This window comes from Calliphora vicina, unplaced genomic scaffold (assembly GCF_958450345.1).
Source record: "Calliphora vicina unplaced genomic scaffold, idCalVici1.1 scaffold_66, whole genome shotgun sequence".
NCBI lineage: Eukaryota > Metazoa > Arthropoda > Insecta > Diptera > Calliphoridae > Calliphora > Calliphora vicina.
This window is the reverse complement of record NW_027052642.1, coordinates 35646-51288: the sequence shown is the minus strand read 5'-3', so window position 1 is coordinate 51288 and position 15643 is coordinate 35646. Positions and strand designations below refer to the sequence as shown.

Sequence of the window (15643 nt, the reverse complement as noted above, 5' to 3'; positions counted from 1 at the left end):
CTGTAAGGTCTTCTGAACTAAGCTGCGTACAAAGAAAAATGTTAATAGATTTTTTGGCAATAATACATGATCTTGGCCTACCATTGTTTCTTGCATAGAGGATATTATATGCTGAGGCCGGGAACCCCTTCACGTCCAAGTCAGAAGCCCAGGGTTCTTGCACCAGCCCAATGTCCAGGTCCTCTTCGGCTAAGAGTACCCGAAGGTTATCTGTAGCACATTTCGAGTGCTGCAGATTTATCTGCACTATTTTAAGCGCCATTGTTGGTTTTTGGGGGGGGTTCGGAGAGCTTCATTTCTGTGAGCAGAGAGTTTGCAGCTTCAATCTCATCCGCTTCACCGCTACCCGTACCTGTAGGCCTGAACACCTTTACCTTGGCGTCCCTCACTCCGAAGAACAGCTTAAAGCCCGCCTTCTCAAGCTCGACAGAGCCCGATTCGGTGATGGCGAGAATTAGGCATGTGTGGCCATCGCCTTGCTCGGTGCGGATGATGGACCAGTCATCCATGTGGATGTCGGGGTTCTGTAGCTTCAGACACTCCACCAACTTATGCGCATCGGTTGCCATCTTCGGTAACCAAATACGTGCACGCGGTCTCATTGGAATCTCTTGAGCAGGGATCAGTTTAAGGCTTAAACCTTCCCATGCACCACTAATCTTTGCGATGCACTTGCTAAGAAAGTACTTTGAGAACTCGTCCATGCATTTGATCACCCTGTAGCCCCGGTGGATCTCACCAGAGTCAAAACGAGGTGCTGTACCAGTCCTATTAGCGAACACGTGTTCCATCACGAGTTCAGTTAATTTGGACTCGATAGCACCCCATTCTGTTACAACAGGATTGATGGTGCCGTCTTTCTCGGTCGCCAGAGCCATTAGAAGATGGTCCTTAACCACCTCGTTGAAGGGCCGTCTGGCGGATGTAGTCGTGGTTGATGTGGGTCCCGGAGTGGATTTTTTCTCGACAACCTTTCTCCGTTTAGGCGACTTCTCACCCTCTGTCTGAGAGCGATTGCGCTTGGACCTCTCTGTTTCTTCGGCTGCTGCCTTTGATGTACTGGGTACGGAATCCAAAAACTTTTGGTACTTATCTACCACAGCCTGGTATCTAGCGCGATCTTCTTCATCACGCTCATGGGGGGCACCGCTGGCAGCATTCTTGTCAATCTTGTCAAGAATGAATATCGCCTTGGCGTAACGGGATTTAAGGATGTCTTTCTGACTCTTCCTCTTTTTTCTTTTCTTCTTCAATTGGTCGCCAGTCTTGGCATCCGATTGAAGAGGTGCATTTGTCAAGTTTTTGGAGGGCAGTAGAGTGCTGTGACGGTCACCCAAGCTGCCTGACATTGCGACCAGAGTCTCTTGACTAGAGGCTAGTAGGTCGTCTTCTGAAGAAGATCCGAGATCAACGGTTTTCTTCAGGGCGTTGTTGTTGTTTGTGTTGTTGTTGTTTGTGTTCATTTTTGGTCCCACGAGTAGGCACGTAAGGGGATGGACCATCCATGCAGTGACGGCGTACATAGACTAGACAGAGATTACAACCGGCCCGTGTCATAAGCACCGGAGGGGAGCTGTTATCGACTAATCTTCTTTAACCACTAATTAGCCATTCAGGTTCTCGGCACTGCTACCAACCACGTTAACCTTACAAGTGGGGGAAAAGAAAGAGAGAGAGAAGAGGCAGAGGGAAAGAACAGAGAGAGGAAAGAACAGAACAGTTTTGGTCCGCGGGTAGTAAAACAAGAAAGATGAAAAGAGCACTATCGCTAGGCGACCATTTGTTCTAAAATGTATCGCCAGTTATAGCATTACCCTAGCACCAATTATATCCTACTGTGACCATTTGTTGAACAAAATGTGTCACAATATTATATAGTTGGCTATCACAACCCGTTTTACGAAACCTAGCCATATCAATAAGTTTAGACCATTTGTTAGAAAAAGTGTCTCAAGATATTGATATTGCTCGAGCATTTGTCAGGGCTTTGTCAGGAAACAGTATCACTAGACTAGGCAATTGCTCCCCCTATCCGCCATCTGGGACGCGTCCGATGGGAGACTGATAACTCCACACGGACAAAGGTATAACTTAAGTAGCTAGCATAAATAGTACCCGATATATATGCGGGTATATCGGACATTTTTCGAAAAATGTTACAAAATTACCCCAGTTTTTAGCGACTTCATATAAATCGCAATTTTAAAAGGCCCTAAAGAGCTAGGAAGCTAAATTTAGATGGCATGAGATTGTAGCTTTCTAACAAGGTATAACTTAAGTAGCTAGCATAAATAGTACCCGATATATATGCGGGTATATCGGACATCTTTCGAAAAATGTCCCAAAATTACCCCAGTTTTTAACGACTTCATATAAATCGCAATTTTAAAAGGCCCTAAAGAGCTAGGAAGCTAAATTTTTTTATATTTGGATGTCATGAGATTGTAGCTTTCTAACAAGGTATAACTTAAGTAGCTATCATAAACAGCACCCGATATATATGCGGGTATACCGGACATTTTTCGAAAAATGTCCCAAAATTACCCCAGTTTTTAACGACTTCATATAAATCGCAATTTTAAAAGGCCCTAAAGAGCTAGGAAGCTAAATTTTTTTATATTTGGATGTCATGAGATTGTAGCTTTCTAACAAGGTATAACTTAAGTAGCTAGCACAAACAGTACCCGATATATATGCGGGTATACCGGACATTTTTCGAAAAATGTCCCAAAATTACCCAGTTTTTAACGACTTCATATAAATCAAAATTTTAAAAGGCCCTAAAGAGCTAGGAAGCTAAATTTTTTTATATTTGGATGGCATGAGATTATAGCTTTCTAACAAAGTATAACTTAAGTAGCTAGCATAAATAGTACCCGATATATATGCGGGTATATCGGACATTTTTCGAAAAATGTAACAAAATTACCCAGTTTTTAACGACTTCATATAAATCGAAATTTTAAAAGGCCCTAAAGACCTAGGAAGCTAAATTTTTTTATATTTGGATGGCATGAGATTGTGGCTTTCTAGCAAGGTATAACTTAAGTAGCTAGCATAAACAGTACCCGATATATATGCGGGTATATCGGACATTTTTCGAAAAATGTTACAAAATTACCCAGTTTTTAACGACTTCATATAAATCGCAATTTTAAAAGGCCCTAAGAGCTAGAAAGCTAAATTTTTTTATATTTAGATGGCATGAGATTGTAGCTTTTTAACAAGGTATAACTTAAGTAGCTAGCGTAAATAGTACCCGATATATATGCGGGTATATCGGACATCTTTCGAAAAATGTCCCAAAATTCTTGCAGAGTCTTTTGTATTATCTATAGATTCACAGAAGCTTCTCCATGAGTTTCTTTTTGCGACTACTATAGCTTTCTTGTAGGCTTTCAATTGATCACGATATGGTTGCCATGGTTTACTATTGTAGCTAATGTTAAAGGCCCTACGAGTTTCCCTACGTAGTTTAGATAGCTCAGAATTCCACCATGGAGGGAAGCTTTTCTTAGCCTTAGTGACTGGACAGGAAACTTCGAAAGCCTTGACTAAAGTTTTACTAAATTTTTCCTCTATTTTCTCAAGACCAGTTATCGAATCTTCTACAACTGGCATATACTTAAGTTTGTGTTTAAGGATCCCATTAAATTTGAACCAATCTGTCCTTCTTGGGTTCCTAAATTGTATTTTCTCTGTCGAGTTCTGAAGTCTAATATTGAAGAGAATCCAGTTATGGTCAGAGAACGACCTTTTTTTGGATACCCTCCACCTATCTACTGATACCTTAGACCTATCATTTATGAGTGTAATATCTAATACTTCCTCCCATCCATTATAGTTGTCCGAACTTGGAAACATGAATGTTGGCGTATTACCAGAATTACATATACTTAGTTTATTGGAATTAATGAAATTAAGTAAAGACTCACCCCTTTCATTTATTTCGCTGCTACCCCAGATTGAATGCCTGGCGTTGGCATCACAGCCCAGGATGATGTCGTCAGATGCCCCAACAGAGGACAGTAGAGCACTCACTTCAACTGGAGGAGCTGTCTTCTCATGTGCCATGTAGCTTGAGGCAATCATGAAGCTTCTGTTGCACGGTAGCTCGACCTTAGCTACTGTAAGGTCTTCTGAACTAAGCTGCGTACAAAGAAAAATGTTAATAGATTTTTTGGCAATAATACATGATCTTGGCCTACCATTGTTTCTTGCATAGAGGATATTATATGCTGAGGCCGGCAACCCCTTCACGTCCAAGTCAGAAGCCCAGGGTTCTTGCACCAGCCCAATGTCCAGGTCCTCTTCGGCTAAGAGTACCCGAAGGTTATCTGTAGCACATTTCGAGTGCTGCAGATTTATCTGCACTATTTTAAGCGCCATTGTTGGTTTTTGGGGGGGGTTCGGAGAGCTTCATTTCTGTGAGCAGAGAGTTTGCAGCTTCAATCTCATCCGCTTCACCGCTACCCGTACCTGTAGGCCTGAACACCTTTACCTTGGCGTCCCTCACTCCGAAGAACAGCTTAAAGCCCGCCTTCTCAAGCTCGACAGAGCCCGATTCGGTGATGGCGAGAATTAGGCATGTGTGGCCATCGCCTTGCTCGGTGCGGATGATGGACCAGTCATCCATGTGGATGTCGGGGTTCTGTAGCTTCAGACACTCCACCAACTTATGCGCATCGGTTGCCATCTTCGGTAACCAAATACGTGCACGCGGTCTCATTGGAATCTCTTGAGCAGGGATCAGTTTAAGGCTTAAACCTTCCCATGCACCACTAATCTTTGCGATGCACTTGCTAAGAAAGTACTTTGAGAACTCGTCCATGCATTTGATCACCCTGTAGCCCCGGTGGATCTCACCAGAGTCAAAACGAGGTGCTGTACCAGTCCTATTAGCGAACACGTGTTCCATCACGAGTTCAGTTAATTTGGACTCGATAGCACCCCATTCTGTTACAACAGGATTGATGGTGCCGTCTTTCTCGGTCGCCAGAGCCATTAGAAGATGGTCCTTAACCACCTCGTTGAAGGGCCGTCTGGCGGATGTAGTCGTTGTTGATGTGGGTCCCGGAGTGGATTTTTTCTCGACAACCTTTCTCCGTTTAGGCGACTTCTCACCCTCTGTCTGAGAGCGATTGCGCTTGGACCTCTCTGTTTCTTCGGCTGCTGCCTTTGATGTACTGGGTACGGAATCCAAAAACTTTTGGTACTTATCTACCACAGCCTGGTATCTAGCGCGATCTTCTTCATCACGCTCATGGGGGGCACCGCTGGCAGCATTCTTGTCAAGAATGAATATCGCCTTGGCGTAACGGGATTTAAGGATGTCTTTCTGACTCTTCCTCTTTTTTCTTTTCTTCTTCAATTGGTCGCCAGTCTTGGCATCCGATTGAAGAGGTGCATTTGTCAAGTTTTTGGAGGGCAGTAGAGTGCTGTGACGGTCACCCAAGCTGCCTGACATTGCGACCAGAGTCTCTTGACTAGAGGCTAGTAGGTCGTCTTCTGAAGAAGATCCGAGATCAACGGTTTTCTTCAGGGCGTTGTTGTTGTTGTTGTTTGTGTTGTTGTTGTTTGTGTTCATTTTTGGTCCCACGAGTAGGCACGTAAGGGGATGGACCATCCATGCAGTGACGGCGTACATAGACTAGACAGAGATTACAACCGGCCCGTGTCATAAGCACCGGAGGGGAGCTGTTATCGACTAATCTTCTTTAACCACTAATTAGCCATTCAGGTTCTCGGCACTGCTACCAACCACGTTAACCTTACAAGTGGGGGAAAAGAAAGAGAGAGAGAAGAGGCAGAGGGAAAGAACAGAGAGAGGAAAGAACAGAACAGTTTTTAATAAATGCGGCTCATGCAGTATCACAGGAAAATGGCCAGGGAGCTACAATTAATGCTGGAGCCAGCTCATACGCCAGTATTTTAAAAACGGGTTATCAAAAGCCAAAAGTCCCCCAAAATATGGGAGGGTTGGAAAACCTTATGCAAACACTTACTGAGAATATTTCCTCTCTTAATCAAAATATGACTAACTTCATGTCATCCATGCAAAACACAATACAAGAGCTTCTGAGAGCACAGAACCAAATGATTCAAATTCTATTAACAAGAAAATGAATTTTTTGAAGATATGTTTCTGGAATGCAAATGGTTTAAACCAGCACAAATCGGAAATTTCCCATTTTATGTTAAATAAAAGCATCGATGTGATGTTAATTTCGGAGACACATCTTACAAATAGATATAACTTTAATATATCAGGATACTCATTTTATTACACAAACCATCCGGATGGTAAGGCACATGGCGGTACCGGTATCATAATTAGAAACCGATTGAGACACTATGCCCTAGAAGCGTTTTCAAAGGATTATATGCAAGCAACATCTATTCGCCTTGAATACCCAGCTGGAGACCTAACTCTGAGCTCTATATATTGCCCACCACGTTTTTCGATGACCAAGGAAAAATTTGAAGAATTCTTTATAACACTAGGAGATCGGTTTCTGGCATGTGGAGACTACAATGCCAAACATACATATTGGGGTTCGCGATTGGTAAATCCCAGAGGTAGACAGCTGTATAAAGCTCTAGTTGATCGCAAAAATTGCTTAGATTTTGTGTCTCCTGGACACCCAACTTATTGGCCAACTGATCCTAGAAAAATTCCTGATCTAATAGACTTCGCCATATGCAGAAATATTATTCGGAATGCAATATCCACAGAAATATCCTATGATCTATCTTCTGACCACTCTCCTGTAATTATTAATTATTGTGAGAGACCCAACACCCCAAGATTTCCTAAGGACTCTTTGTATTTTAAGACAAATTGGCTAAAATATAGGAAATATATCAGCAGTCATATCCACACAAATCCTAATTTACAGTGTGAGGAAGACATAGATAGGACCGTTAATGACTTCACGTCACTGATTGTTTCGGCTCTGGAACACTCTAGGTGCCAGATCCCTCCAAAAACTAATACGCCTATTTCAAGTTCGGATATTGAAAGACTTCTTCTCGAAAAGAGAAGACTCAGAAGAGAATGGCAACATAATAGATCACCTGCTGCAAAGCAGAGGCTGTCCGCAGCAGTACGAAAACTGAAAAGAGCCCTTCATTTAGAGGAGGATCGCATAAACGAAAAATATATTAAAAGTTTGACGAGTACAAAATACACAAATTTCTCTCTTTGGAAGGCAACGAGGAACATTAAGCCACCGGTAGAGGCACAAAGCGCTTTAAGAAAAGCTGACGGAACCTGGGCACGAAGTGCTATAGAAAAAGCCTCAGTATTTGCTGAACATTTAAGTGAAGTATTTCAGCCCAACTCCACGGCAAATGAGTTTGAACTAGAAGAACTGCCAGCTTCAACAATGTCTAATGCAGCCCAATTCGATATTAGTCCTGAGGATGTTAATAGAGTAATTCAAAATAAATTAGACTTGAAAAAATCACCGGGATATGATTTAATAACGCCATCAATGATTAAGAACCTACCAAATGTGGCAATAATTGTGCTATCTATATTGTTTAATGCGATCTTGAAACTAGGAATTTATCCAAAAAATTGGAAAATTTCTCAAATAATAATGATACCTAAACCGGGTAAAGATTTAACCCTGCCATCTTCTTATAGACCTATTAGCCTACTCCCTTGTTTGTCGAAGTTATTCGAAAAAATATTCCAGGAAAAGATAATACCTTTTTTGAATGATGGAAACATTATCCCAGTACACCAATTTGGTTTCCGTGAACATCATGGCACCATTGAACAGGTCAATCGTTTAACTGGAGAGATTCGAAAATCTTTTGAATTAAAGAAATATTGTTCTGCCATCTTTTTAGACGTTGCTCAGGCTTTTGACAAGGTATGGCATAAGGGTCTAATACATAAAATCAAATGTTTACTACCACTATGTACTCATAAATTGCTGGAGTCTTATTTATCGAATAGACTTTTCAGAGTTAAGTACAATGATTATGTGACGAGAGAATGCAAGATTGGAGCTGGCGTTCCACAGGGAAGTGTACTAGGACCTACGCTATATTTGATTTACACCTCCGACCTCCCTACGTGCGATAAACTAACAATTTCAACATTTGCTGATGATACCGCCATTATTAGCTCAGACGAAAACCCACTCATGGCATCTAGTCAACTACAGAATTACCTCGTACGTGTGGAGTCATGGTTGAAAAACTGGCGAATAAAGGTAAATGAGCTGAAAAGTAAACATGTTACGTTCGCTCTAAGGAGAGGAAATTGCCCACCTGTCACACTCAACAACGTTAATATACCGCAGTCTGATTATGTCACCTACCTTGGTATTCATCTAGATAGACGGCTTACTTGGCGCCGACACATAGAAACCAAGAGACTTCACATGAAGTTAAAAGCCTCTAGCTTTCATTGGTTAATCAGTGACCAATCAAAATTAAGCCTTGAATATAAAGTCATCCTGTATAAGACCGTTTTAAAACCAATTTGGACATATGGAATTCAATTATGGGGAATGGCTAGCAACACCAGTATTGATCTTATACAGAGGGCCCAATCTAAAATTCTTAGGACCATGACGGGAGCACCATGGTACATAAGAAATGAAAACATCCACAGAGACTTAGAAGTGACATTGGTAAAGGAAGAGTTCGAGAAAGTCCGTGAGAAATATATTGTGAAGCTGCGAAACCATCCCAATTCCCTTGCAAGACAACTTGTGCAGACCCAAACCCGATCCAGGCTCCGTAGAGCAGATCTACCACCCCGCTAAGATGAGTGACAGTTTACCATAATGGCTCTCTTGCTGAAGAGCAAATAGTTTTAATTTTAGTTATAAGATTTAAATACTTATTGTAAGGTCAAAATAGACAGATTCAATAAATCAATAAAACGTTAAAAAAAAAAAAAAAAAAAAAAAAAAAGTTTTGGTCCGCGGGTAGTAAAACAAGAAAGATGAAAAGAGCACTATCGCTAGGCGACCATTTGTTCTAAAATGTATCGCCAGTTATAGCATTACCCTAGCACCAATTATATCCTACTGTGACCATTTGTTGAACAAAATGTGTCACAATATTATATAGTTGGCTATCACAACCCGTTTTACGAAACCTAGCCATATCAATAAGTTTAGACCATTTGTTAGAAAAAGTGTCTCAAGATATTGATATTGCTCGAGCATTTGTCAGGGCTTTGTCAGGAAACAGTATCACTAGACTAGGCAATTGCTCCCCCTATCCGCCATCTGGGACGCGTCCGATGGGAGACTGATAACTCCACACGGACAAAGGTATAACTTAAGTAGCTAGCATAAATAGTACCCGATATATATGCGGGTATATCGGACATTTTTCGAAAAATGTTACAAAATTACCCCAGTTTTTAGCGACTTCATATAAATCGCAATTTTAAAAGGCCCTAAAGAGCTAGGAAGCTAAATTTAGATGGCATGAGATTGTAGCTTTCTAACAAGGTATAACTTAAGTAGCTAGCATAAATAGTACCCGATATATATGCGGGTATATCGGACATCTTTCGAAAAATGTCCCAAAATTACCCCAGTTTTTAACGACTTCATATAAATCGCAATTTTAAAAGGCCCTAAAGAGCTAGGAAGCTAAATTTTTTTATATTTGGATGTCATGAGATTGTAGCTTTCTAACAAGGTATAACTTAAGTAGCTATCATAAACAGTACCCGATATATATGCGGGTATACCGGACATTTTTCGAAAAATGTCCCAAAATTACCCCAGTTTTTAACGACTTCATATAAATCGCAATTTTAAAAGGCCCTAAAGAGCTAGGAAGCTAAATTTTTTTATATTTGGATGTCATGAGATTGTAGCTTTCTAACAAGGTATAACTTAAGTAGCTAGCACAAACAGTACCCGATATATATGCGGGTATACCGGACATTTTTCGAAAAATGTCCCAAAATTACCCAGTTTTTAACGACTTCATATAAATCAAAATTTTAAAAGGCCCTAAAGAGCTAGGAAGCTAAATTTTTTTATATTTGGATGGCATGAGATTATAGCTTTCTAACAAAGTATAACTTAAGTAGCTAGCATAAATAGTACCCGATATATATGCGGGTATATCGGACATTTTTCGAAAAATGTAACAAAATTACCCAGTTTTTAACGACTTCATATAAATCGAAATTTTAAAAGGCCCTAAAGAGCTAGGAAGCTAAATTTTTTTATATTTGGATGGCATGAGATTGTGGCTTTCTAGCAAGGTATAACTTAAGTAGCTAGCATAAACAGTACCCGATATATATGCGGGTATATCGGACATTTTTCGAAAAATGTTACAAAATTACCCAGTTTTTAACGACTTCATATAAATCGCAATTTTAAAAGGCCCTAAGAGCTAGAAAGCTAAATTTTTTTATATTTAGATGGCATGAGATTGTAGCTTTTTAACAAGGTATAACTTAAGTAGCTAGCGTAAATAGTACCCGATATATATGCGGGTATATCGGACATTTTTCGAAAAATGTCCCAAAATTACCCCAGTTTTTAACGACTTCATATTAATCGCAATTTTAAAAGGCCCTAAAGAGCTAGGAAGCTATATTTTTTTATATTTGGATGGCATGAGATTGTAGCTTTCTAACAAGGTATAACTTAAGTAGCTAGCACAAACAGTACCCGATATATATGCGGGTATACCGGACATTTTTCGAAAAATGTCCCAAAATTACCCCAGTTTTTAACGACTTCATATAAATCGCAATTTTAAAAGGCCCCTAAAGAGCTAGAAAGCTAAATTTTTATATTTGGATTGCATGAGATTGTAGCTTTCTAACACGGTATAACTTAAGTAGCTAGAACAAACAGTACCCGATATATATGCGGGTATACCGGACATTTTTCGAAAAATGTCCCAAAATTACCCCAGTTTTTAACAACTTCATATAAATCGCAATTCTAAAGGCCCCTAAAGTGCTAGGAAGCTAATTTTTTTATATTTGGATTGCATGAGATTGTAGCTTTGTAACAAGGTATAACTTAAGTAGCTAGCATAAACAGTACCCGATATATATGCGGGTATACCGGACATTTTTCGAAAAATGTTACAAAATTACCCAGTTTTTAACGACTTCATATAAATCGCAATTTTAAAAGGCCCTAAAGAGCTAGAAAGCTAAATTTTTTTATATTTAGATGGCATGAGATTGTAGCTTTCTAGCAAGGTATAACTTAAGTAGCTAGCATAAATAGTACCCGATATATATGCGGGTATATCGGACATTTTTCGAAAAATGTCCCAAAATTACCCCAGTTTTTAACGACTTCATATAAATCGCAATTTTAAAAGGCCCTAAAGAGCTAGGAAGCTATATTTTTTTATATTTGGATGGCATGAGATTGTAGCTTTCTAACAAGGTATAACTTAAGTAGCTAGCACAAACAGTACCCGATATATATGCGGGTATACCGGACATTTTTCGAAAAATGTCCCAAAATTACCCCAGTTTTTAACGACTTCATATAAATCGCAATTTTAAAAGGCCCCTAAAGAGCTAGAAAGCTAAATTTTTATATTTGGATTGCATGAGATTGTAGCTTTCTAACACGGTATAACTTAAGTAGCTAGCACAAACAGTACCCGATATATATGCGGGTATACCGGACATTTTTCGAAAAATGTCCCAAAATTACCCCAGTTTTTAACGACTTCATATAAATCGCAATTTTAAAAGGCCCCTAAAGAGCTAGAAAGCTAAATTTTTATATTTGGATTGCATGAGATTGTAGCTTTGTAACAAGGTATAACTTAAGTAGCTAGCATAAACAGTACCCGATATATATGCGGGTATATCGGACATTTTTCGAAAAATGTAACAAAATTACCCAGTTTTTAACGACTTCATATAAATCGAAATTTTATAAGGCCCTAAAGAGCTAGGAAGCTAAATTTTTTTATATTTGGATGGCATGAGATTATAGCTTTCTAACAAAGTATAACTTAGGTAGCTAGCATAAATAGTACCCGATATATATGCGGGTATATCGGACATTTTTCGAAAAATATCCCAAAATTACCCAGTTTTTAACGACTTCATATAAATCGCAATTTTAAAAGGCCCTAAAGAGCTAGAAAGCTAAATTTTTTTATATTTAGATGGCATGAGATTGTAGCTTTCTAACAAGGTATAACTTAAGTAGCTGGCATAAATAGTACCCGATATATATGCGGGTATATCGGACATTTTTCGAAAAATGTCCCAAAATTACCCAGTTTTTAACGACTTCATATAAATCGAAATTTTAAAAGGCCCTAAAGAGCTAGGAAGCTAAATTTTTTTATATTTGGATGGCATGAGATTGTAGCTTTCTAGCAAGGTATAACTTAAGTAGCTAGCATAAACAGTACCCGATATATATGCGGGTATACCGGACATTTTTCGAAAAATGTTACAAAATTACCCAGTTTTTAACGACTTCATATAAATCGCAATTTTAAAAGGCCCTAAAGAGCTAGAAAGCTAAATTTTTTTATATTTATATTTTTTTAACGACTTCATATAAATCGCAATTTTAAAAGGCCCTAAATATTTAAAATGTCCCAAAATTACCCCAGTTTTTAAAGACTTCATATAAATCGCAATTTTAAAAGGCCCTAAAGAGCTAGGAAGCTAAATTTTTATATTTGGATTGCATGAGATTGTAGCTTTGTAACAAGGTATACTTTAAGTAGCTAGCATAAATAGTACCCGATATATATGCGGGTATATCGGACATTTTTCGAAAAATGTCCCAAAATTACCCCAGTTTTTAACGACTTCATATAAATCGCAATTTTAAAAGGCCCTAAAGAGCTAGGAAGCTAAATTTTTTTATATTTGGATGGCATGAGATTATGGCTTTCTAACAAAGTATAACTTAAGTAGCTAGCATAAATAGTACCCGATATATATGCGGGTATATCGGACAATTTTCGAAAAATGTCCCAAAATTACCCAGTTTTTAACGACTTCATATAAATCGCAATTTTAAAAGGCCCTAAAGAGCTAGAAAGCTAAATTTTTTTATATTTATATTTTTTTAACGACTTCATATAAATTGCAATTTTAAAAGGCCCTAAAGAGCTAGGAAGCTAAATTTTTATATTTGGATTGCATGAGATTGTAGCTTTCTAACAAGGTATAGTACCCGATATATATATATATGGTATATATGGTATATATATGGGTATACCGGACATTTTTCGAAAAATGTTACAAAATTACCCAGTTTTTAACGACTTCATATAAATCGCAATTTTAAAAGGCCCTAAAGAGCTAGAAAGCTAAATTTTTTTATATTTATATTTTTTTAACGACTTCATATAAATCGCAATTTTAAAAGGCCCTAAAGAGCTAGGAAGCTAAATTTTTATATTTGGATTGCATGAGATTGTAGCTTTCTAACAAGGTATAACTTAAGTAGCTAGCGTAAACAGTACCCGATATATATGCGGGTATACCGGACATTTTTCGAAAAATGTCCCAAAATTACCCCAGTTTTTAACGAGGTCATATAAATCGCAATTCTAAAGGCCCCTAAAGTGCTAGGAAGCTAAATTTTTTTATATTTGGATGGCATGAGATTATGGCTTTCTAACAAAGTATAACTTAAGTAGCTAGCATAAATAGTACCCGATATATATGCGGGTATATCGGACAATTTTCGAAAAATGTCCCAAAATTACCCAGTTTTTAACGACTTCATATAAATCGCAATTTTAAAAGGCCCTAAAGAGCTAGAAAGCTAAATTTTTTTATATTTATATTTTTTTAACGACTTCATATAAATTGCAATTTTAAAAGGCCCTAAAGAGCTAGGAAGCTAAATTTTTATATTTGGATTGCATGAGATTGTAGCTTTCTAACAAGGTATAGTACCCGATATATATATATATGGTATATATGGTATATATATGGGTATACCGGACATTTTTCGAAAAATGTTACAAAATTACCCAGTTTTTAACGACTTCATATAAATCGCAATTTTAAAAGGCCCTAAAGAGCTAGAAAGCTAAATTTTTTTATATTTATATTTTTTTAACGACTTCATATAAATCGCAATTTTAAAAGGCCCTAAAGAGCTAGGAAGCTAAATTTTTATATTTGGATTGCATGAGATTGTAGCTTTGTAACAAGGTATAATATAAGTAGCTAGCATAAACAGTACCCGATATATATGCGGGTATATCGGACATTTTTCGAAAAATGTCCCAAAATTACCCCAGTTTTTAACGAGTTCATATAAATCGCAATTCTAAAGGCCCCTAAAGTGCTAGGAAGCTAATTTTTTTATATTTGGATTGCATGAGATTGTAGCTTTCTAACAAGGTATAGTACCCGATATATATATATATGGTATATATATGGGTATACCGGACATTTTTCGAAAAATGTTACAAAATTACCCAGTTTTTAACGACTTCATATAAATCGCAATTTTAAAAGGCCCTAAAGAGCTAGAAAGCTAAATTTTTTTATATTTATATTTTTTTAACGACTTCATATAAATCGCAATTTTAAAAGGCCCTAAAGAGCTAGGAAGCTAAATTTTTATATTTGGATGGCATGAGATTGTAGCTTTCTAACAAGGTATAACTTAAGTAGCTAGCGTAAACAGTACCCGATATATATGCGGGTATACCGGACATTTTTCGAAAAATGTCCCAAAATTACCCCAGTTTTTAACGACTTCATATAAATCGCAATTTTAAAAGGCCCCTAAAGAGCTAGAAAGCTAAATTTTTATATTTGGATTGCATGAGATTGTAGCTTTGTAACAAGGTATAACTTAAGTAGCTAGCATAAACAGTACCCGATATATATGCGGGTATATCGGACATTTTTCGAAAAATGTAACAAAATTACCCAGTTTTTAACGACTTCATATAAATCGAAATTTTATAAGGCCCTAAAGAGCTAGGAAGCTAAATTTTTTTATATTTGGATGGCATGAGATTATAGCTTTCTAACAAAGTATAACTTAGGTAGCTAGCATAAATAGTACCCGATATATATGCGGGTATATCGGACATTTTTCGAAAAATATCCCAAAATTACCCAGTTTTTAACGACTTCATATAAATCGCAATTTTAAAAGGCCCTAAAGAGCTAGAAAGCTAAATTTTTTTATATTTAGATGGCATGAGATTGTAGCTTTCTAACAAGGTATAACTTAAGTAGCTGGCATAAATAGTACCCGATATATATGCGGGTATATCGGACATTTTTCGAAAAATGTCCCAAAATTACCCAGTTTTTAACGACTTCATATAAATCGAAATTTTAAAAGGCCCTAAAGAGCTAGGAAGCTAAATTTTTTTATATTTGGATGGCATGAGATTGTAGCTTTCTAGCAAGGTATAACTTAAGTAGCTAGCATAAACAGTACCCGATATATATGCGGGTATACCGGACATTTTTCGAAAAATGTTACAAAATTACCCAGTTTTTAACGACTTCATATAAATCGCAATTTTAAAAGGCCCTAAAGAGCTAGAAAGCTAAATTTTTTTATATTTATATTTTTTTAACGACTTCATATAAATCGCAATTTTAAAAGGCCCTAAATATTTAAAATGTCCCAAAATTACCCCAGTTTTTAAAGACTTC

The 15643-nt window shown here is 37.7% G+C and overlaps 2 protein-coding genes across 2 annotated transcripts; both read right to left on the bottom strand.

The window, feature by feature from the left end:
- Positions 1-251: 251 nt before the first annotated feature.
- LOC135963125 (uncharacterized) lies at positions 252-1463 on the bottom strand. The gene has a single exon (XM_065514895.1). The coding sequence runs from the start codon at positions 1461-1463 to the stop codon at positions 252-254; it is 1212 nt and encodes a 403-aa protein (XP_065370967.1).
- Positions 1464-4378: 2915 nt separating this feature from the next.
- LOC135963126 (uncharacterized) lies at positions 4379-5587 on the bottom strand. Its single transcript, XM_065514896.1, has one exon. It carries the CDS (start codon positions 5585-5587, stop codon positions 4379-4381), a length of 1209 nt encoding a protein of 402 aa, XP_065370968.1.
- Between the last annotated feature and the right edge of the window lie 10056 nt (positions 5588-15643).

Excerpts from the sequence above, each read along its gene's own strand:
- LOC135963125 (XM_065514895.1), bottom strand. The coding sequence starts at position 1,463 with ATGAACACAAACAACAACAACACAAACAACAACAACGCCCTGAAGAAA.
- LOC135963126 (XM_065514896.1), bottom strand. The coding sequence starts at position 5,587 with ATGAACACAAACAACAACAACACAAACAACAACAACAACAACGCCCTG.